At 41.6% G+C, this 24,876-nt stretch overlaps 1 protein-coding gene across 6 annotated transcripts in view; it reads right to left on the bottom strand.

Annotated features, from left to right (window-relative positions):
- The window catches only part of GckIII (Germinal centre kinase III), a 169,618-nt gene continuing 144,742 nt past the window's right edge, over nt 1–24,876 (bottom strand). For 4 of the 6 annotated variants that reach the window (XM_076212921.1, XM_076212922.1, XM_076212919.1 and 1 more), the window contains 9 exons: nt 23,833–23,871; nt 17,739–17,964; nt 16,705–16,869; nt 11,962–12,119; nt 11,061–11,246; nt 10,154–10,296; nt 6,067–6,328; nt 4,322–4,717; nt 1–2,507 (listed from right to left, as the gene is read on the bottom strand). In XM_076212921.1, coding sequence (XP_076069036.1) covers nt 2,307–2,507; nt 4,322–4,717; nt 6,067–6,328; nt 10,154–10,296; nt 11,061–11,246; nt 11,962–12,119; nt 16,705–16,869; nt 17,739–17,964; nt 23,833–23,871 — 1,776 coding nt within the window. In that variant the 3' untranslated portion in view covers nt 1–2,306. The remainder of the gene's footprint in view (nt 2,508–4,321; nt 4,718–6,066; nt 6,329–10,153; nt 10,297–11,060; nt 11,247–11,961; nt 12,120–16,704; nt 16,870–17,738; nt 17,965–23,832; nt 23,872–24,876) is intronic. The other 2 variants (XM_076212924.1, XM_076212920.1) reach the window with 1 other exon arrangement.

The raw sequence follows: 24,876 nt of genomic DNA, 5'->3' as shown, positions 1-24,876 counted from the left end.
CATTATTCTACTGATTTTTTATTACTTAGCAACCATCATACTGTACATAGACTTTGAGAGGACAGCATCAGCATAACAAAATAGGTCCTCACAACAAGATAATAACTATTAATTACAATTACAAATATCATTAACAGTAGGGAGGGCCCAGCACTATTTACATAAAAAAATAAAATGAAATAAAATTAAAAATAAAATAAAATAAAATTGATAAAAGTCATTTGCTGAATTATAAAAGTAAGTTCTAGAACAAGTCGCTTCCAAGACTGGGTTCGTCAAAATCTTGACGACCCTTCCCACTCGTGACAGTCTATGGGGAGAAACCACAATGTCAATCAAGACTTGTACACAAACACACCAATAATGCACGGATTAAATGATGAGCACATTGCAAACCTTGGACTAAATATGAAAAATCAGACATTCTATTTTCTTCTGTTCGATGAACCGTGTGTCGGAAGAAGTGGCGGCTTGATCCCAGCTTTCCACACACAGTCATGGAGGAAGAGAAGCGAAGGCAGCAACTGGTTTTGCCGCTGGCGAGATGCTTTACCAACACACAGACCTAAGAGAGGCTGGGCAAGGGATGGCTATAAAGTTACGGACCACAGCAGTGGTGGTGGAAGCAGCATGTGCCAATGCCGCCGCCGCTGCTGCTGCTGCTGTGGGTGTTACCCACCCACCACTTATGAGGCTGCACAGCAACCAAACACTCCTCAGATTTCCTGTACACCTTTTTTGTTTATACCAATGGTAAGACTAGGCATAATCAATCACTTCTGCCACATCACAATCATCACCATAAATGGAATGTTGGGTTCTAATTGGTAAAGGACTTTAATGTCAAATAATGGTAAGTGATAATAATTAAGAAATTACAACAGTAATGACCAAAATGAAAGGAGAGAAATTATATAAAGTATTGGTGTCACTGACCAATGAAGAAAGGAAAAAGAAAAGAAAAAACAAAAAAATAAAATAACTGCATCTTGTACCCGATTCAACAGCCAATCTTTGGTTGGGTTCGTCACAACAGCTGAGGTGGCGTTTGATGACCAAGTGGGATTTGACAACAGTTGGTGCAGGTTAGCACTGGAGACATAAACCTGGTTCCCCTTGGTGGATTGTGGCGTTGGAATGAGAGGAACTACAAAACAAAAGAAGAGCAATTGACAAAATAAGGGATATAAAAGAGAGCCAAGTCCCTGTTACGAAGCACTGGAAGGGGGGGGGGGTAAGTATGACAACAATAATAATATAAGCACTGAGACAAGGGATGTTTTCAAATATAAAATGATCCTGTGCCAAACAAGCACAGTGACATCGAATGATAGGTGCACATTTGCAATTGCCATCATGCCTGTAATTCAAATACTGGCTTCTTCCAACACAGCAGTTGCCAACCTCCGCAGTTAACATGGGCGGATTTCTAGTATCCTATTACAATCCTCCTGACAAACATGATGTGGTCAATCAGCCTTACTCTTGGCAAGATCCCAACCTTTACAATCACTCTGATTCAACAACACAATGTGTAACACAATCATTATTTTATTTACAAGTGGTATACATACATACATTCATATCTACATATGCGCATACACACCTTTGAGTCCCCTGCCTATGTACACAAGTAATCTACAACTTTACGAGGAAGATTTGGTGTTTCGTCTCTTTCACGCCTACGGACGTCCTCTCGCACAACTGAAAAGGACACTCTCTACTTTCCGTTTCCAAAAATAATATTCTTTTAATGAACAACAAAGAAGCAGTCCACGCCAGTACGCAACATGGGTGGCCAGGTGGCAGCGCTGCAAGACACTACAGGTGGCGAGAGGCACTGAGGTTATGTACAATGCCACCCCACTTAGTACCCACACCCACCTGGCAAAACCTGGGGGAGATAAGTAGGCTCGACAAATAAATCACGTTACCAAATTGCCAGCTTATTCTTGGAGTTTGTCTCGAATTTTTGTAGAGAACTTTTTTTTTTTTTTTTTTTTCTTCCAAAGCAGGTTTCACTAAACTGATGACTTGTAACACAGGATTGGAATAAAAGACAGCAAAACCGAAACAGAAATTAAACAATCTGAGCCGTCCCTTGCCATCTCCCCCAAAGCAAATCATCACAGAGTTTTTGCTAACAATTCATTCTTCTATACATAGTCATTACATTGCTGTAACATCACAAAAAAAAGAAAAGAAAAGAAAAAAAAAGACAATCTTCTCCACATTGAAATAAATCAGTTTCTGCCTCTGCTACCAACCAACTATGGATAAACAGCTCTATGGACTCGGCTGCACATTCACCGCAGAAGGTTGGCATATGCTTGTCTGTGCCTTGCTTCTGTCATGTTGGGGACAAGTTTGGCAAAGAGGTCTTTTAAGAACGCATCGGTAACACCGGGACAACTTCGTTCAGCGGACTCAAAGGCTGCTTTTAATTCTTCCATGGCGTCTGTTCGCTGTTTGTCCCCTCGACTGCTGTGGCTGTGACGACGTTGAAGCTGTGTCAAAAGAAACGATGAATTGCATGGATATAAGTAATTTTTTTTTTTTTTTTAAGCCATATGATATACTCACTCTCATTACCTAAGAAATCATTTGTTTACTGATTTTATGTCCAAGAACTGGATTGGAAACCTGTGTAAAAGCTAGTTATACTTAAATTTACATGCATATACTGTACCAAGGGCATTTTCCTCAATTACAAGGGAGGTAGCCAAAGTCAAAAGGCATAATTCCACTCCCACCCATTTCATCCTCACCCACTCCTGTCCACCACCAGTGGTGGATCCAGGGGAATGAGGGGACCTGAGCCCCCCCCCCCCCAAAAAAAAGGGTAAACCTTTAAAAAGTAAGATCAAGTATTAATGCTGCCCAATATTTTGAAAGAAACTAAATCTAGTGAGAAAATGTACTTCAATTTATATTAAAAATCATTGTATTCATGCTACACAGTACATCTGTGCATCATCTATATTTACAAAATTCAGGTTATCCCCCAAAAGCATCATCTATATAATAATAATAAAAAATGTTCACCACACCTCCCTCCCTCCCTCTCATCTTGGTTCCTCCTGGATGAGGGGTCATCCCTGCATCTTGCCAATCGCCCTGGGTCAGAAGCAATGAACCAAGACACAGTACATCCACAGCAAGGCAGCTTCATACATAAAGATATTCACAGGTAATGTACGGTGGTACATACAAATACCAAGGTCTTTGTCCCCCTAACAGGGGAGGTAGCCAAAGTCAAAGGCATAGTTCCACTCCCACCCATTTCATCCCCACATACTCCACTTCCATTCACTACCCTTCCCTCCCTCCCCTCCCAGTCATGTGGTACATACCATACCAAGGCTTTTCCCCCCCTTACAAAGGGAGGTAGCCAAATAGAAAAAGGCATAAAAACCATTCCCACCCATTCCATCCCTAAATACACTCCACTCCCCTCCACCCTCCTCTGGTGCATTGGCATAATTCTATGAAATAATGGGATTCTATTTGTTCAAAATTTTGTTTGTAGTGATGGAAGTCATCTGCTCCTAAACCCCAATTCCTGAAACCGGTTCACCCCCCCCCCATGCTTTTACCATACAGCAACACCCCCCACACCCCAATTCACATCCTCTCAGCTATGGGGCATATATAAGGAATATCCCTTTAAGCCATGGCATCAATTGATCAACTGAGAAGGGGGGTTGCTGATTAAATGAAGCAGCTTTGCTTCTGACATGGCAATGGGCAAAATGCAGGGGTGGCCCATAGTCTAGGAGCCAAGATAAGAGGGAAGGAGGGAGGGAGGGATGGTGAATGGGAGTGGAGTGGGTGGGGATGGAATGGGTGGAATTATGCCTTATGACTTTGGCTACCTCTCTTGTAAGGGGGAGAAGGCTCTTGGAATATGTATCTATCAATGGGTCCATTTAACAAAATCTCTCCATATATGATGATGCCAGGTCCAACAGCAGATAAACTGTTTCCCTTTAATGTCTTCAACCTTAAGTTTGCATCAAAACAACCAACTTTGAAAGACATTAGTCGAACCTGGTTGAGTGAAATGTTACAATCCCAGTAGAGGCACAAATTCCCACGTTTCCCTTCCCTTGGCTTAACAACAGTGTTTAACGAATGGAACAGACTTAGTAACCATGTAGTGGCTGCTGAAACAATGGGTTGTTTTAAGAGAACAAAAGATAACTTTATGGATGGGGATGACGGGTGGTAATGGATGTGGAACTACCTAGTGTAGGCCTTCTAATCTCTTGCAGTGTCCTCCATTCTTATGTATACAAATTCTAAGAGAAGTCATACTCACATCTGCTATTAGTGGCAGCACAACGCCATTCAAAGAGCTCGTATTGGAAGGAGGTGACTTTGCCCGCGGTGGCTGTGAGCTGCTGAGTCGCTGCTCTCCACGCCGCTGATCTCTGGACTCCCTGGTGTTGTCTCCACGCTGCTGGTTATTGATATCTCTAGACAGTCGTCTCTCATTTCGTTCATTCCTGTGCTCATTAATGTCATTCCGTCGCTCCTCGATGTGGAGGTCATTGATGTCGCTGGACAGTCTAGGGTCGTCCCCATTGGTGTGATGTTGGGAGGTGGAGGAGCGCGTGGGAGAAGCAAGTTCAGTCGTCTCTCCAGCCCAGGAACTTCTATGTCGTTTGTCATTAAGCTCTGCTGGTGGAGGGGGTGCGACACTTGATGGTCTTGTCTGTGAAAATAAAAAGAAATATAATGTAAGTCATTGTGTGCTGGATATTTTAATGCAGCCCAAAGGGATTTCTCCCAGTTTTCTCTATTTCCCACAGTAGGGGACAGAGAGGTGGGGAGGGGAGGGCTGCCAATTAAGCAAAGTGGCCATGCTGTGTCTCGCTGCATCCACCACCACCACCCCTGTTTCCCTCTCCTCTTAGCTCCTCATGGATGAAGGGTCATCCCTGTTTCCCGCCCATCAAGACGCAGAAGCACAGCCACAGCAGGTCCATTTCACTTACACAGTGAACCTGCCTCCTTGTCTTCTCATGCAAAAATAAGAAGTCCCATAAACACGGCAAAGGAAACATGGACTGGAAGTGAAGCTTTTATTCCTGTCATTTCATCTATTCACTTTCTCAAAGGAAAGTCAATAGACAAAATGTCAGGAACAAACGCTTCACTTCCAGTCCATGTTTCCTTTGCCGTGTTTATGCAACTTGTTCACATGGATTTTCAAGAAGAAGTCCCTTCAGGTCACATCAATTTACATTACACTCGCAACTGTATTCCACTTACACCTACCTTACCTTCTCCCTTCCCTTCTCAACAGACATTCACCTTTTACTCAACACTCCCTTTACCCCTATCCATCCATCACATTCTTGGTCTACCTCTCAGAATCACTCCATCTACCTCTACCATCCAGACTCTTTTAGCTTGTCTTTTCTCATTCAAACAACCCCAGCATTCTTTCATCAGCCTTACCTGTCAGCTCCCTTTCCACCCCCACTCTCCTCCTCACGTCTCACTCTATCCATCCTCATAACACCCACATTACCTTCCCACCTCCCTTAAATTCCAAGTCTCCGCTGTAGGCACAATCACCTCTTCATACAGTCTTCTCTTTGTATTCGTCCGCAGATAACTATTTCTAATGACACTTTTTGCTTCTCTCACTCTACAGTTCATCTCCACCCCCCACTCTCTATTCCTTGTAACATGTGACTCTAAATACTATAATCTCTTACATTTAAGACTTACCTCCAGCTTACTGCCAACATCACCTCTTGTACACCTCATTACCTTGTTCTTACCCACATTTATTTTCAACTTCCTATAACAAAATCCATTACTAACTGCCTTAGCTCCTCTTCTGACCCAACCACAAGCACAGTGTCATCAACAAACAACAACTGGCTCACCTCTCTCTTCTCTTTGATCTGTACATCTCCATTCATTTCTCTTTGATCTACCATCTCCAAACCTACCTCCTCCTGTACCACCCCATCCATATCTTATCAAATAAATAGATAATTAAGTATGCATACTTATTCCTTCCCTGTCTATGATTATACAAATACTTACTGGTGATGTTGGTTTCTCTCTGTTTTTTATGACATTGTTTTCTTTGGAAGGTGAATGGAGAACTGACGTTTGCTTCGAGTTCAGAAGTGGTGGTGAGGAAGACGATGGCGAGGAAGAGAGGATGGCTGAAGACGGAGAGTCCAACAGGATGGAGGATGAAGGCGAGGACGAGAAGGAATTCGTAATTTCTCCTGGCGGGAGACCTTTAACGGTCAAGTTCCATGCTGGGTCTTCCACATCACTTTCCACTCTACTGTCCTCTCTGTAGGAAACATGCCAACTAGATGAGTGAACAAGAATTAACATTGACATGTGTTTCTGAATAAATCTATCCTATGATCAGGTTCCCTTTTGCAGACTAATTCTGAGTAAAATTATTCATGAAATACATTTCCAATTGGATAAAAAATACATACATACATATACCAAGGGCTTCTTCCCCCTAACAAGGGAGGTAGCCAAAATCAAAGGCACAAACCAACTCCCACCCATTTCATCCCCACATACTCCATTCCCATTCACCACCCCTCCCTCCCTCAAAATATCATTCACACATAACCACTCCCCCATCCCCCCCATCCACTCCCTTCCATGCATCAGAGCATCATCCATACACAACCATTCTCCATTCACCCCTATCTTCTGCCTTCTCCCTTCCTTCCCCTCCTCCCCAAAGCCCCCTTCACCCCATCCATCCATCTCATCCTAGGACTCCCCCTCATGTTCAATCCCTCCACATCTGCCTTCCATACCTCTTTTACTGATCTTTCTTCACTCATTCTTTCCATGTGTCCAAACCATCCCAATACTCTTTCATCCACCCTATCTCCCAACTCCCTTACCATGCCTATTCTCCTCCTCACCTCCTCATTTCTCACTCTATCCAGCCTAGTAACCCCTATCATACTTCTCAGACACCTCATCTCAAACACATTCAAACTCCTTCTCTTTTCCTCTCTTATGTTCTATGTTTCTGCCCCATACAGTGCTGCTGGCACAATCACTCCCTCATGCAAACTCCTCTTAGCCTCCATTCCCATTCCTCATTACACTTTTTAATCCATCAAGCCATTTACTCGCTTCTCTCAATCTACATTCTACCTCCACCTCCACTCCACCCTTTCCTGCCACATTCGCACCCAAGCATCTAAAACTATCCACTTCCTCCAGTCTCCCTCCCTTAATGCTCACTTCCAGCCTGCTGTCACTCTATCCCCTTGTACATCTCATCACCTTACTTTTACCCACATTTATCTTCAACTTCCTTCTATCACACACCTTCCCAAACTCTATCACTAACTTCCTTAATCTTTCCTCAGGTCCTGCCACAAGCACAGTGTTGTCAGCAAACAACTGACAACCTCCTATTTTCTCCATTTTCTTTAACCATCTCCAATCCCTGGCCCATTACCCTTGCACCACCCCATCCATGTATAAATTGAACAGTCAACATGTCATACCACATCCCTGGCAAAGTCTCACCTTTATCTCAAACCACTCACTCTCTCCATTTCTGAATTTAACACAAGCTCTTCTACTTTCATAAAAACTCTTGACTGCTCTTAAAAGCTTTCCTCCTATCTTATATATCTACAATATCTCCCACAGTGCCTTCCTGTCTACCCTGTCATAAGCCTTTTCTAAATCCATAGAAGCCCAAAAAACATCTTTACCTTTTCCTATAGCTTTCTCACATATCTATCTTACCACAAAAATCTTATATACACAACCCCTACCTGTCCTAAACCCACACTGTTCCTCACCAATTACTCCCTCTGTTCCTCTCCTAATCCTCTCAATCAAGACCCTCCCATAAGCCTTCCCAACTACACTTAAACTGATCTCTTTTCTTTGTACCTCTCATATGATTCTCTCATCCTATTTTGTAACCAATCCGTGAAAGCTTGCTTCTTCTCTTCTACACCCTTCTTTGCTTCCTCATCCCACCACTCACTACCCTTCCTTCTATTTCCTCCTGCCCTCCTTGTTCCACACACCATCTTTGCACACCTTATGACTCCCTCCTTGAACCATCCCCATTCCTCCTCCACTCCTAGTTCTACTCTATCCTTCACTCCCTTCCACTCCTCTCCCAGCTTCTTCTTGTACTCCTCCTTTTCTTTCTCATTTAAGCAGTTCACTTTAAGCACCTCCCTACCTTCTTTCCTTTCCTCTTTTTCCATCTCTCCTCCACTCTTCCACCAAAAAAAATTATATTTCCCCACCCTCTTCCTTTAGAACATGTACATCCTTAACTCTTCCTACTATACTCCTGGTTACCACTATATAGTTCATTAATGCTGTATCTACCACCCTTCCATCCACTACCCTCTCCCATGTGTACTTATGCTCGACTTTTGTCCTAAACACTGTATTTGCTATTATCAACTCTCTAGACACATCACCATCAACTCTCCACTACAATTTTTTCCTGGAACTCCACACATACCTACCACTCCATCTATTGGTTCATTTCCTACCCTAGCATTAAGGTCTCTCAATACCATTATATTGATGTTCCTCCCTAATCCCTCTATGCACTCATTTAAATCTATTCAAAAAGCCTCCCCTTCCTCTACACTTTTCTCACTACCAGGCCCACATACACACAAAAACCCATATCTCCCTTCCCAATTTCACCCTCATCCACATAAACCTAATAGAAACCTCCTTCCACTCCACTACACATTTACCTATCTCTTCACTTCCTAGTATAGCCACCCCATCTCTACCTCGTCCTCTCTTCACTCCTGAGATCCTCCTCACTACACTCCCAAAATCAAACTCACCCCTTCCTTTCAACTTAGTTTCACTCGATGCCAACACATCCATCTTAATAATAATAAATAAAAATAAAATAAAAATGTCTTAAGGATTTCCCTTGGCAATCAGGATCAGAGAATGATATATTATATATATATATATATATATATATATATATATATGGATAAAGAATAAGTGCTTCTGAAATGTTTTAGGTAGTATGCAATATCTTTGCATTCGCAAGCCATGACAATTTAGTTTAACATTGCAAACTTCCCATATCAGGAGTCTTGGACAGTGCCCTATTACAGAGGAATTTGTAGCATGGAGCTGAATGAGTCATACCCTTGGTCCAACTTGCTGGCTGCAGGGTTCATGCTACCATCACCTCAACCTCCACTGCAAGTAGCAATGCTCTAATCTGATCAGCCAGTGGGCATCCATGTTTTAGTTAGTATGCGTAATATCTTTCCATTTGCAAGTGACTATATCTTTATTATTCAACATGCTAAAGTTCACAAATCTATCAGTCCTGGTGGAAAACATGCAGTGGCATGCAGAGGTCTGATGATGCCTGGGGCCAACTCCTTGACTGTATGCCCCAAAGATTCAAGTATAAGGCCTCATAGTACTGAGAAATATTATGAGAAAGGAAGATATTTTGAATAGGTAAAGAGATAAAACAAAAAATAAACACTTTATTCAATTTAAATATAAATCAACTAAATTTGTTAAGTCATTTTCCCCAAATTATTTCATTGCATGCCCTGGGCCACCGCCCCTTTGTCCCCCACTCTGTATGCCACTGAAAACACGTCCTTTGCTTGGGGAATATCTAAACACACCCATGGTTTTAGAGCAGGGGTCTATAAACTAAGGCCCACGATGTCAGTTCACATGGCCTGCAGCTGCACTGTACACTCTCCCCCCTCCCCCAAATCTAGATGTGTATTCACTGTATTGTACTGAACATAAAAGTTATGTGGCCTGCACTCATTCTCCCAGCTATCTTGCCCGCTATGAAAAAAGTTTGGTGATGCCTGATATGGAGCGGGTTAGGGTGTCGTTACTTGCGGCAAAGGTCAAAGTGAGGGCGGTTCAAATCCTGCTACCAGCAAAGTTGAACCAAGGGCATGGTTCATTAAATTCCATGCTACAAAGTCCTCTGTCAGGGGCACCATCCTAGCCTCCCAATAGGGGGGAGTGTGTGACGTTAAACCATATCACATATACATATATATATATATATATATATATATATATATACATACATCTTGTGAGAAAAATTCAGCCCATGCTTTATGGAAGACAGAGTAATACTTACGAATCTGAGGCATCAGAATCTGTATCTGTATCACTGCGAGTTTTCTTGTACTTTTTAAAGCGGTCAATGAGATCAATGAGATACGAATTTTTCTTCGCCTTTCGAATGAACTGGAACTTGAGCAACTCTTTGGCTGTTGGTCTCTGCAATGAAAATGGACATTATTATCCAGGGGGGATAATAAGAATGAAATAAGGTATTCAATATATAAAAATAAAACTATTAATGTATGCAATTACTGCATTGGCTACTAATCTGCTACCTCAGTTCTGTCATGAAGTAGAGGAACCAGTGATGAACACCTGCAAAATGGCCTTCATGGCTGGAATGGGGTTTTCCCATAAATCCCTTATAAAGTCTATGTTATGTTGTTGGCGTGCATGATTGTGTACAATGCAGTCTTCCATAATAAACTGGATAGTATGGAGTGAAGTGTTGCCTCCTGGACAGTTATCTGTGATGCTGTCATCCAGCCTCCTCTGGCATCTTAGAAGTTCTGGATGGTGACTGCATCACAGCTTGGCCAAGTGGACTCTGTCCTCTCAGGGGAGAGAGGATTCAGAGTGGGCTGACAGGTTTTGAAAATAGGCAGTTTGCATGACCACCACATGCGGATACTCATCATTAGTTCCTCTATGTCAGTAATCCTTGAACTGTAGCTCCCAGGCACCATGGCCCTTAGAACTTTATCATGACACCCGTAAGGGTTCAGAGAGGTTTCTATATCATCAACTTGTGTTTAGCTAAAAAAAACCTGTGTGCATTATTATAATTATTATTTTGGGTGTGTATGCATGTGGTGGTTGGACACCCGTCATTGTATTTACAATGAGTACAGTGGCCACTGCTCTGTCTTTATGTCGTCTTCATTCAAATTTATGAAGTCACAGAATACAAATTAACTTACGTTTTCTGGATCCTTGTTAAGACATGCTTCGACAAATTCTTTGAAGGGTTTACTGTAGTTACCAGTAAGCTGTGGTGGGTTATTCTTCGGGATGAGGAAGAGGACCCGCATAGGGTGGAGATCACTATTGGGAGGTTCTCCTTTTGCCAATTCAATTGCTGTGATACCTAAAGACCAGATATCAGCCTGCGAGAAAAAAAATGAACAACAAAAATATTACACATTGTACTTGAACTGCGATGGCATGACATGACGCTCTGCACAAACTGAATTTTTTTTATATTCACTTCAGTATGATGACATGTACATAGGTGTCATGAGGAGCGACTGGGTACACAAAGATGCCGGTGTTGTCTTGATTTTATATATTTTTTGTAATGGTATATGAAATACCCCCGCATTCTGTGAACTGGTTTGATCACATTTTCTGTGTTTATCATTACTCAGAGTAAAAGAGAATGAGTAATACAGCAATGACTTTATGGTTAATGCCCAGTTTTTTACAGCACGTTGTGGAAAAAAAATGACAAATACCCAACAACTTTATTCAGCTTTGTGGAACCTTTAAGGAAAAAAAAAAAAAATAATAATAAATAAAATAAAATAATAACAATAAACAAGTAAATACATATGCCAAAGGCTTTTCCCACCCTTACAAGGGAGGTAGCCAAAAAACAGACATAAAAACCCACCCTCACCCATTCCATCCCAACATACCCCACTCCCCTCCACCCTCTACCCGCTCTCTTATCTTGGCTCCTCCTGGATGATGGGTCATCCCTGCATCTCGCCCACTGTCCTGGGTCAGAAGGAGTGTTGCAAGACAAATATATGTATAATAATAACAATAAAACGAATAAAAATAAAAGTAAAAATTAAACTGGTTCTTTTAGCAACTTGCCTTTGAATCATAAGCTGACTGTTTTATAACTTCAGGGGCCATCCAAAATGGGGTTCCAACAAATGTGTTCCTCTTACTCGTGGTGTTGGTTAACTGGCCGGCAACACCAAAGTCTGCTAGTTTGACGTCCCCCATCTCGCTCAAGAGCACATTAGCAGCTGTAAAAAATACATCCATGAGTTGCTAAGACGGGAGCAGTGGCAAATTGGTTTCTGATGGGTGTTGGATGGGTGTATGCTTTGATCGGGCTATCTCCTTATAAAGGGGAAAACAGCTTTTGGTATTATGTATGTAAGGAGCTAGTAAATGTCTTGGGGCAGCGCTCACCAAACTACAGCCCGTGAGGTCAGTTCATCCGGCCCACTGCCACATTGTACATGTGGGAAAAAAGAAAGAACAGAAAAAGAAAGAAAAGAAAAAGAAGAATAAATGAATAACTAAATACACATATTTGTTTTTATTTTTGGTGTATTTTGTAATTTGTGTATTGGTAAATATACATGTTGGTTGCCTTTATTTTTTGCATATTCACTGTACTGCATTGAACAACATTGTTAAGCGGACCATGCTAGTCATTCTCTCAGTTGTCTGGCCCACTGTGAAAAAAAAAAAGTAATAATAATAATAATAATAATAATATTAATAATAATAAAATAAATAAATAAAAAATAGATAAATAATGGTGACCCCTGTCTTAGGTGTGAGAAATATCAGGAGAAATGGGTATCTGAGGATGAACACAAAGAAAAGGCTATATGCAGAGGTGACTGTGCTGATGACATTGTACGGGGCAGAGACGGAATGGAAGAGAGGCAGGAAGTAGAATTTTAAATGCATTTGAGATGAAGTGTTTGAGAAGTATGGTGGGGTTCTTGGGATGGCTAGGGTGAGAAATGAGATGATGAGGCAGAGGGCAGCAGTAGAAAGGGGGCTAGTAGATTGGGCTGATGAAAGTCTATTATTGGGATGGTTTGGGCACATGGAAAGAATGAGTGAAGAAACATTAGCAAAAAAGACTGAAAAGCAGAGGTGGATAGAGTGAAGTTGAGGGGATGACTTAATGAGATGGGTAACTGGGGTGAAAGGGGCTTTGAGCAACAAGGGAATGTATGTTGAACAGGGAAGGGAGAGAGAAGAGGATAGGTGCAAGTGGAGGGTGGTTGTGTATGGATGATATTTTGATGCAGGGGGCAGGGGTAGAAAGGGAGCTGGTAGATATGCTTGATCAAAGGACACTGGGATAGTTTTGGCAAATAGACTTAAGAATGAGTGAAGATTTAGAGGAAAGAGTGTGAAAGAGAGAGGGCAAGAGACAGGCGTGAGTTGTCGTGGTTCCCTAGACCATCTGGCCGAGCAATCTTGTCTCCCTGAGGAATGCCATGGCTGAAACAGGGTTTTCCCACAAATCCCTTACAGAGTGTATAATGTGTTGTTGGCGTGCATGATTGCATAAAGTGCAGTCTTCCATAATGTGTCGTATGGTATGGGGGGTGAAGTGTTACATTCTAGACTGCAATGCTGTCATCCAGCCTCTTCTGATAGCTTAGAATTGCTGGATGGTGGCCACAGCCTGGCCAGGGGGACTCTGTTCTCTTTGGGGGAGAGAGGATTCAGAGAGATGGACATCAGGGAGTCAGGCATGCAGCAGTGTGTCTTCCAGTTCTTGTGAGTGAACAGTGGTCGTGAATAAATGATAAACTGATGCAGCCCAAAGGCAGAGGTGGAGGGAGTGTGCGTAAGGGGTAGACCAAGAATGAAATGGATGGATGGATAAGGTGAAGTGTGAGTTTCATATATGGAGTAATGGAATAGAACCTCAGTTTTATTTTGTTGGTTTTCAAAACTAGAGCCAATGATTAATAGGGAGATACGGGGCATTCATATTGTAATGTTAAGAGGTGAAAATATGATTTTGCTGGTTACCTTCCTTATACATACATACCAACATGTATGTATAAGAAAGGTAACCAGCAAAATCATATAAGGAGAACAATACATACATATACCAAGAGCTTTTTCCCCCTTACAAGAGAGGTAGCCAAAATCAAAGGCATAAATCCACTCCCACCCATTCCATCCCCACATACTCCACTCCCATTCACCACCCCTCCCTCCCTCTTTTCTTGGCTCCTCCTGGATGACGGGTCATCCCCGCATCTTGCCCACTGCCCTGGGTCAGAGGCAGTGTTGCAAGACACAGCACATCCACAGCAAGGCTGCTTCATTTAAACGCCGACCCCCCCCCCCTCTCCGTCCCCTCAAGCAGAAAAGGAGAAGACAGGGAGAAATCCCTTTGGACTGCATCAAAATATCATTCACACATACTTCCTCAGCCTCCCATCCCCCACCCACTACCTTCCATGAATCACAGAATCATCCATACCCAACCATTCTCCATTCACCCCTATCTTCTGCCTTCTCCCTTCTTTCCTCAACAGACATTCCTCTCTTTCCTACTGCCCCTTTCACCCCATCCATCCATCTCATCCTAGGACACCCTCTCATGTTCACTCCCTCCACATATGCCATCCATACCTCTTTTACTTGTCTTTCTTCACTCATTCTTTCCATGTGTCCAAACCATCCCAATTCTCTTTCATCAACCCTATCTCCCAACTCCCTTTCCAACCCCATTCTCCTCCTCACCTCCTTGTTTCTCACTCTATCCAGCCTAGTAACCCCTACCATACTTCTCAGGCATTTCATCTCAAATACATTCAAACTCTTCCTCTCTTATGTTCCATGTTTCTGCCCCATACAGTGCTGTTGGTACAATCACTCCTTCATACAATCTCCTCTTAGCATCCATTCCCAAATATCTATTTCTCATTACACTTTTTAATCCCCAAAAGCATTTACTTGCTTCTCTCAATCTACATTCTACCTCCACCTCCATTCCTTTTCCTGTCACATTCACACCCAAGTATCTAAAGCTATCCACTTCCTCCAGTCTCTCTCCCTTAATACTCACTTCCAGTCTGCTGCCACTTTCTCCCCTTGTACATCTCATCTCCTTAGTTTTGCTCACATTTATCTTCAACTTCCTTCTTTTGCACACCTTCCCAAATTCCGTCACTAACTTCCTTAATCCCTCATCTGATCCTGCTACAAGTGTTGTGTCATCAGGAAACAACTGGTTTATCTCCCATTTTCTTTAACCATCTCCAATCCCCAGCCCATTACCCTTGCATATACCTCTCACACCACCCCATCCATGTATAAATTGAACAGCCAAAGCAACATAACACATCCCTGGCAAAGTCCCATCTTTACCTCAAACCACTCACTCTCTCCATTTCTAATTCTAACACAGGCTCTAGTACATTCATAAAAACTCTTGACTGCTCTTGAAAGCTTTCCTCCTATCCCATACATCTGCAGTACCTCCCACAGTGCCTTCCTGTCTACCCATTTGTACGCCTTTTCCAAATCCATAAAGGTCCAAAAACCATCCTTACCTTTACCTAAAGCTTTCTCATAGATCTGCCTTATCACAAAAATTTGATCCACACAACCCCTGCCTGTCCTAAACCCACACTGTTCTTCACCAATTATTCCGTTTCTTCCTCTCCTAATCCTCTCAATCAAAACTCTCCTATAAGCCTACCCAACTACACTCAACAAACTGATCCCTCTGAAACTACTACACTCGCACATGTTCCCTTCTCCCTTGTAAGGCAGAATTATACAGGCACTCCTCTAGTCCTCTGGCACTCTACCCTCACTGCTTTCACTTGCCAATGCAACTACCTTTCCCTCCCTATCCTCCCTCACATTTATCAACTCCCTAAAATACTCTGCTCATCTTCCTCTTCCATTATCATCTCTCCATCTGCACCTTTTACTTTTTCTTCTCTATTTGATTTGTCTCCTTTTCCTCTCTTAATTTCTTTCCAAAACATCTTTTCATTACTTAAAAAAAATGTCATATTCTTACCCCCATTTCACATCTGCTCTCCTCTTTGCTTCCTTTATCTTATGCTTCTCTTCTCTTTTCTTTGTACCTCTCATATGATTCTCTCATCCTACTTTGTAACCAATCTGTGAATGCTCAATTCTTTTCTTCTACAACCTTCTTTGCTTAATCATCCCACCACTCACTACCCTTCCTCCTATTTCCTCCCGTCCTCCATGTTCCACACACCATCTTTGCACACTTTGTGACTCCCTCCTTGAAACATCCCCATTCCTCTTCCATTCCCAGTTCTACTTGATCCTTCACTCCCTCCCACTCTTCTCTCGCCTTATTGTACTCCTTTTTTTTCTTTCTCATTTAAGCAGTTTACTCTCAGCATCACCCTACTTTCTGTCATTTTCCCTCGTTCTCCATCTATCCTTCACTCTCAACTTACATCCCGTCAAAAAATTATCTGATATTTCCCCAATCTTTCCCCTAAGAACATGTACATCCAAAACTCCTATTCTTCTCCTGGTTACCACTATATAGCCCATTAAACAATACTTTGTTATATATATATATATATATATTTATATATATATATATATATAAAAATAATAATATATATATATATATATATATATATATATATATATATATAAATACTTTGTAATTAAATTCTGTTAAGTAACTTCAAATGAATATACAATTTGCTGTGGCAGCTTGTACTACATTATGAAATTTAAAGGGAAGGGAAGAAAGAAGGAAAAAAGAAATTCCAATGGGACAGCATATATGCAAGCCATAAGCCTTTCATTTCATTGTAATACTGAACCCAAACTCACCCTTTATGTCTCTGTGGAGTTTCCTTTCACTGTGAAGATAGTCAAGGCCCTTGAGCACCTCGCGCAGTATGATTCCGATGTGCATCTCCTCAAAGCTCCCCGCCTTCATTAAATCCAGGGCAGACCCACCACCCAGGTACTCCATGATGATCCACAGCTTTGTTCCTAAAGAGGACAGTTGATTTAAGTAAGTACTGGAATACTGTGATGGTTGAATCCATCTTTACACAAGGGGGGAAAAGTATTGACAAGTCTCTCTATTATGGACCTAAAATTGAGAACTTTCCGATAGTAGGAATGAAAATGCTTTAACCTGAGTATCTTAAAAAGTTTATGGAAACAGGGATTCTCTAAATCTTGGAACTTATCACTCCAACTGCATTTCAGTTTAACGTCACAAATCAGTTTAATGCCACAAAGTCTTCCTCTCGGAAGACAATGGGACAGTGGCTCCTTATGGAGGACTTTCTCAAGATTTCTGAATTTTAGAAATCCCCAATAGCAAACTGTTTGTATACACATAAAATAACAACCCATAATTAGGTCTTATATGAAATATAGAGGAAATATTTCAATAATAAACCTTTGATTGCCATGTATAAAATATTCCCTCATACACAACAAACACAGCTGTTCTTCATCTATCTACAATCATTTCAGAAATACCCTATGGTGAAACGTTTGTATACATACAAATTAAAAACCCACAGTAAGACGATATTTCAAGAATAAACCTTTGTTTGCCACATGTAAAGCATTCCCTCATACACAACAAATGCAGCTGTTCTTCATCTACCTACAAAATCAGAAATACCCAAAAGTGAATCATTTGTATACACAAAATAACAAACCATAATTAGGTCTTATACATATATAGGGGCAATATTTCAAGAACACTTCTTATTGTCATGTGTAAAATATTCCCTCCTATTAAAAAAATTCAGATTTGTTTCATCTACGTACAGTCAAAATCAACTTAGGCTTCAAGATAATGGAATTCTTAGTCCATAACAACCACTAAAGCAGTCACCTACCTTTGAGATATGAGCCATAATACTTTGTGACAAAGGGGGAGTCGCACTGTGAAAGAACCATGATCTCTTGCTGAATATCTTCAATTTCATCTTCTGCCTCTTCAAGGTCAATGATCTTGATAGCCACGACCTGTGTGGTGCGGTTGTCGATGCCTTTGAACACCTCGCCGAAGGACCCTTTACCAATACGCTCCTGCTTGGTGAAGATCAATTCTGGGTCCACCCGCTGAAAAGAGGAAAATTAATTTTAATTCTAAGGTTTAGAAAAATTAGAAGCAGAATTTTGGAAAAACAAGTTATGTGAAATGAGATGATTAATCAATTATCCGTCCACCCACCGCAAACAAGACAATAAGGTTTAGTCCTCCAGTTCAGACAAACTAGACGCAGAATTTAGGAAAGAACGATTGTGTGAAATGGGATTACAGTATACTTCATGCTGCGGCAGGACCAACATTGGATACCTGTCTGTACTGGTCCTATGAGTGACACAGAAACAATCCCACACTAATACAACATAGACAACAATCAATGACTTCTCCCAGATAGGTCTATGCAGGGGGGGGGGATCACTGCTAGTGAGTTTTAGTTTTGCCAGTGACTTGAAGCAACATTTATGTTGTGCAAGATTATTTTGGAAACTTAATTTAGTGAGCAGCGAGCACTGGAGACAATATATTTGGAGGTCACAACCTGCTACCCATATTCAAGGCTTGTCAACATCCTTGACTCCATGCAGAGGTGGAACCCAACAGAGCTCACAGACTGTCTCTATACTGGGCCCAAGATATGTATGTATACATAAACTCTTCAATATATATGATGAAACTCTGACACAACCCAAAGGGATTTCTCCCCCATCTTCTCTCTTTACTGCACAGTGGGATGAAGAGGAAGGGTTGTTGTGTAAGTGAAGCACCCCTGCTATGGATGTACTGTGTCTTGCTGGATTGCTTCTGACCCAGGCAGTGGGCAGGAGACAGAGATGACCCTTCATCCATGAGGGGCTAAGATGAGGGGGGGGAGGAAGGCTGGTGGATGTGAGTGGAATGGGTGGGAGTGGGTGCATGTCTTGGCCTGCTACCTCCCTTCTAAGGAGAAAGATGCTCTTGGTATATAGATAAACTTTGGCTGTATTTTCTCAACCTTTTCACGTACGAGGAACCACCAAAACCAAGAAAAGTGGAGAATGTGATTATTCTTGCCTATTTTCTACATGGGAAACATCTACAAGCTGAAAGTATAGCAGAGACGGCTTTCCATTAGCACTCGTGAGTGACGCTGCTCACCCCCAACTCCCATCACCGGAGCACTACTTCAGCACCTCTGTAAGTGGGTGGCTCTTATTTCTTTACTTGTTTGATAATCATATTCACTTTATGATAATTAGTGAGTGGAAACATGAAATACTAAATCACTTTGTGATACACAGTGGGTCCATTGTATATGATAAGGATGGGCAGGCTTCGGTCAGGCCTTTCCAGAGCTCTGGTATGACACAGAAAATGGACCCCCCCCATGGGAAATGGACCTCCCACTCAAAATACTACAAATGTTGATTTTTTCTGTTCATTAACAGGTAACACATAAACATTCATTAATAAGAATTGTTTATTAAAATACCTAACATAACCTACAGATAATGAGTTGCATTTTCTAGTGTGGGGGGGGGTTCCATTTTTCACTAGCACCTGGGCCCAAGATATGTATGTATACATAAACTTCAACATATATGATTAAACTCTGCACCCTTAACTACCACAAGTCAAAGAAGAACCTGATATTTGGATTTAACAGGTAACCTCACCAGCTGGACAACGCCCAAAAATCCGGGGCCTCACTTTTGATATAATCAACAAAATTTCAGGCTTCATATGATATTGTGGCGGGTTTGGTAAAAAATGAGGAAGTGGAACTGGGCAGGTGGAGAGAAGTTTGCAGGAGTGACATGGCAGGGGTTGGAGTTGTGAGAATCGTCAATTGGTTGACTGATTGATGATAAGTAATTGGAGAGTAAGAAACAAGACAACAGGAGCACTGATCCTTTCCTGTGCACTACACTTGCATAAATACACATATGACCTTCAGGCCACACATCAAAGACCCGACAGTAAAGACAAAGAATGATATGTCCATCTCTTCCACCTTGAAACAATGGTTGAGACAACTTGTGACAAGCTGGAGAAGCTTAAGATCAAAACTGGTCTGGAATATATCCAGAACTGGACCCATGTCTTCTTTTTCCAATTTACTCAGGACTCGCAGTAATGGTTATAAACTGGACAATTTTAGATTTAAAAAGGAAATAGGCAAGAATTGGTTTACTAGTAGGGTGGTCGACGAATGGAATAGACTTAGTAACCATGCAGTAAGCGCTGAAACTATCAGTTGTTTTAAGAAACGATTAGACAACTTTATGGATGGGGATGACAAGTGGTGATGGATAACCTGCCTAGGGTAGGCCTTATGGTCTCTTGCAGTCTCCTTCATTCTTATGTTCTTATGTACTCAAAGAATGATGGTCGTAGGAACAGGAACTGAACCACGTGGTCATGGGCATTGCACTTCGCCACAAATAAGAAAATGAAGATATCCTATGACTCACTCCTGTGCGAGCCTGAAATCCCATGACTGGCTTCACCAAGCTTCTCCAACAGTCTCTGTCATTGGTGATCTGCTATTCCTATGGATTTCCCACAAATTGTTTGACATCTTGGATAATCTTGTTATCTCATCTGCATGGGTCTTCCCAGCAGTCTCTTTCCTACAACTGCCCCCTTTAAAACTTGGTATGGGTTCCTTTCTTGATTTATTCTTGCCACGTGGCCTTCTTCCCATTCTATAAATGCTCGCTCTGCCATCCCCCTAATTTCTACACTGTGGTTTCGCCTCCATTGGCCTAATCCGATATTGTATACAGGTCCTAGTATTTTCCTTGATAGCCCATTTTCAAATACTTCTAATTTCCTCTTTCACTCTTTGGTTAGAACCCAGGTCTCACACCCATATAATGTCACTAGTTTTATCACAAAATGAAGCATTAAGAGTAAATGCTGGTCACAATGAAGCAAAGGCAAGGGAACATTTTGATTTAAGAGACCAAAATCCTTCCTATGGAGCAGCACATTAATGACAGAGTTCTATAAGAACCCTAAAACCATATAATCATCAGGCAGGTGCAACTCATCGTAAAAAAAATATATAATAATAATAATAATTTTTTTTACATACCAAGTGGTTCTTCACCCCCCCCTTATAAGGGGGTAGCCAAGTCAAAAGGCAAGCACCCAACTCCCACCCATTCCACCCTTCCCTCTCATCTTAGCTCCTCATGGATGAAGGGCCATCCCTGTCTCCTACCCAATGCCTGGGTTGGAAGCAATGCAGCAAGGCACAGCATACCCACATAAATTTATAACTACAATTAACTAAAATGAAATGCCTAGCCTGAACCTGGCACCCCACAACACATCTATACAAAAACATAACTCAGATGACAAAACAAGCACTCCACGACAGACTTCCACATTCTGCACTTCATTCAACTCCCGTGGGCATCAAAATAAGCACTCCATGACAGACCTCCACATTCTACACTTCATCCAACTCCCGCAGGCATCAACCCAACCTAGAAATTACTCTCAAGACACCACACTGGCTTGACCGGGGCCAGTTTTAAGCCTATTTGACTGATTTGATCAAACTGGACCTCAAGCTGAAGTGGGGGGAATCTAAAGAACTGTGCATAAGCAGTATGTCTGGGACTGTCTTAACCTGTATTAAAAAATAAAACATTCATATTGCCTTTCACTATTTAGTATATCAAGCATTTAATGCTTTTTAGTTAAAATTGGCATACATGAAAACAAAAGATCAATTTCGAACTTTTGCAGAGTACAGATCCCACTATTTTCTAATTGGACCCCACAATTCTTAGCTGGCCCTGTACATGACCTACTCACTGACCCTCGTCACCGACATTTCCATCTAATGCTCCCCCACCATGCCATGCTACAAGGTACAACAACAAACTTGTACCATCAGAGCACCGAGGACTGACCGCTACAAGAACAGTGCCATTCTGTCCATAGTACACATGATTAACTCAAATTAGTCTAGTCCTATAATTAGCACAGACTGTATATTGCCTGTGTATCATTAGTGATGTGTGTGTGGGGGGGGGGCAGGAAGGATGATAAAATGAAATGGTGGCAGGATGAAGTAGTAGTAGTAGTAGCAGTGACAGAATAGTAGCAGAGTGTACTGAGCAGTAGCCCAGTGGATACCTGCTCATGGGCAGGTGGTTGTGAGTTTGAATCCTGGGACCCGTTGCGAGCTTGCTGCGCTGGTTCCCGACAGACCTGGCCAGGTGGTGAGGCGACCTAACGCCGGCCTTAAAAAAGCCACAACTGCCAGGACTTTGATATGACAGGAGTTTCTCACTTACCACTGCGTGGCAATGGAATGGAGAGTGAGGCAAATAGTCGGGGGATAGCAATGGTGATAGCAGTTGACGGTGTGGTGGTGGTGGTAGTGACAATGACAATGGGGTTGAACAGAAGGCAGACCTAACGACTCTTGGTGTGACTGAAGGGGCTATCACACTGGGCTATCTTTCCTCCAACATCCGACTCACCGGCGGTACCGACAACCTTCAGCACATTTTCCGCCGTCAAATCACTACGGAGGCACATTTTGTTTTGTCAACAATGGATATAGAATGTCATTTGATATTGTGCTGGAGGAAATTTATTTTCCTTCAGCATGTATCATTCCCCCCCCCCCAAAGCTGCGGGCTGCACATTTGCTCCAACAGTCGGAGGAAAAATAGCCCAGTGTGATAACACCTTTAGGTTGACTACTGAACAAAGGTGCTTCCAACCTCTGCCACGGCACTCCTACAAACTTATCCATCTTCAATAATAATAATAAAACAGTCCACTACTGAATAAGGCATTTGCTCAGTTCTGCCACGTCACTCCTACAAACTTCTCCATGACACGCCCCCCCCCCAATCTTACATATAATGCACTTCGTATTTTCAAACGCCTTCCACTTGTACGATCATCGTAAATTTACGACCATCGTAAAAAGTATGACGTCGTAAAATTGTGAAAGTACGACCATAATAAAATTACGACAATTGTAAAATTACGACCATCTTAAGAGTATGACCGTTGTAAAATTACGATCATCGTAAAATTACGACATAAACACTCAAACGACGCCAGCCACTGTAGTATTCAGAAATGACGCCAGCTGTGCTTGTCTATTAATTCACGCCTTGCCTGAGCATGGACCAAAAGGTTATTGTGGGGTTTCTCACTTCCCACTGCGTGGCAAAGGGATGGGAAGTTCTTTTAATAATAATGAATTATGGCTTAACAAAAACAACAATAATAATAATAGCAATAATGATAATAATAATAACAATAATAAAAATAAAATACTAGGACCAAGGTCGTGATCACCTTTGCCCTACGTACTTGCAGTACACACAAAGAGAACAATACTACATCGAAGTGTATGTCTACTATTACAAAGAGGTGACATCCAACCATGCTTTGGTGCTAACACTCAATACAAAATTGTACGACACAGGAAGAGTGAAACAGATGTGCTCTAAGTTGAAATGTGCGGCAGCCGTGTTGTAGTAAACGTCTAGATCGTATAACAACAACGACCAAAAATACATAAACAAATAAATAGAAAATGGGAAGAGAAAACGGCACAAAAATATAAGAAGATAGTATAAACTAGTTGAACGCAGAAACTGATAGAAGTGTTCTAACTTGAAATGTGCGACAGCCGTGCTATACTATTCTTCCTTATCATTAAACAATGGGGAAAAAATCATAAAATGGAAAGAGAATAAACGACTCAAAATGTGAGATGAAAGGTGGTGTAAGCAATAAGGACACAAAGAGTTGTGATCTAATTTGAAATGTGCGACACAGAAAAAAAAAAAATCTTAAAAAAAGGGAAGAGAATGAACGACGAAAATGAGAAGACGAAAGATGGTGTAAACAACAACAAGGTGGGGCGCAGACACTTTGGCTACCAGCATCCCACGGCGCGGTGACTGGATTATTACCTTCGAATTGGCTTGTCCACGAGTTGAGGCATCGCCGCCCTAGAAGCAAAAGACATCCTGGTTATAATATCGAGTTCAACCCCAAACTAACTTACTTCTCAGCATCGTGAGCTCATGCACTTAAGGCGAGTTAAATGTTCTAACACATTTGTAAGATGAACTGTAGATTCCACTTTCTGAGAAGAGAAAGAATGTTGTACGAAGCTGTGTATATTACGATCACTGTATGTAATCCTCTTCAGCGAAGAGTATCAGAGGTAGTGACCGTAATATATATATATATATATATATATATATATATATATATATATATATATATATATCTTCGTACAGCATTCTTTTCTCAGTAAGTGGGACCTACAGTTCATCACACTCTTAAATTAAGTCAGTGGTTCTTAACCGTTTCCATTCAATTTGCAAGCAGCCCCCGTAAGGACTAATAGGTCTGTTGCTGTTTCCCTTGTATTCATTTTGTATTTCTTATGCATAACTCAAACCTAAAACAACAAACCTAGAAGAAAAAGACATCCTGGTAACATCCAAGTTCAACCATAATCAAACTTATGTGGCAAGTGCGGACTGCAACAGTGTCTATACCTCCTGAATCACTTTCCTTAATGGTTATTACTGAGCAGAAAAGGTACTCGAGGCTACTAAAAAATGGTGTTACAAAAGTCTATAAGAAATCAAATTCCAATGAATCAATCTTTCTTTAACTGCATTGTAAATGCATGGAACAAACTACCTGTTCATGTTGCAAGTTAAAAAAAAAAAAAAAAAAAAAAGGCGTCCGGCCTCGATCTAATGTATTTCTCAGCATCGAGAGTTCATACAGCCCCGTAAGAACATAAGAATGGAGGAGACTGCAAAAGATCATAAGGCCTGCACTGGGCAGTTCCATGTCCCTGACCACGTCATCCCTATCCATAGTTACCTTATCTTTTCTTAACACAACTAATTGTTTCAGCCCTCACTAACTACATGGTTACTAAGTCTATTCCATTGGTTAACCACCCTGTTAGGTAAACCAGTTCTTACATATTT

Source organism: Oratosquilla oratoria, chromosome 30, assembly GCF_046742065.1.
Source record: "Oratosquilla oratoria isolate Oo_2021 chromosome 30, ASM4674206v1, whole genome shotgun sequence".
Classification (NCBI taxonomy): Eukaryota; Metazoa; Arthropoda; class Malacostraca; order Stomatopoda; family Squillidae; genus Oratosquilla; species Oratosquilla oratoria.
Note: the sequence above shows the minus strand (reverse complement) of the source record. Positions and strands in the feature narration are given on the sequence as shown.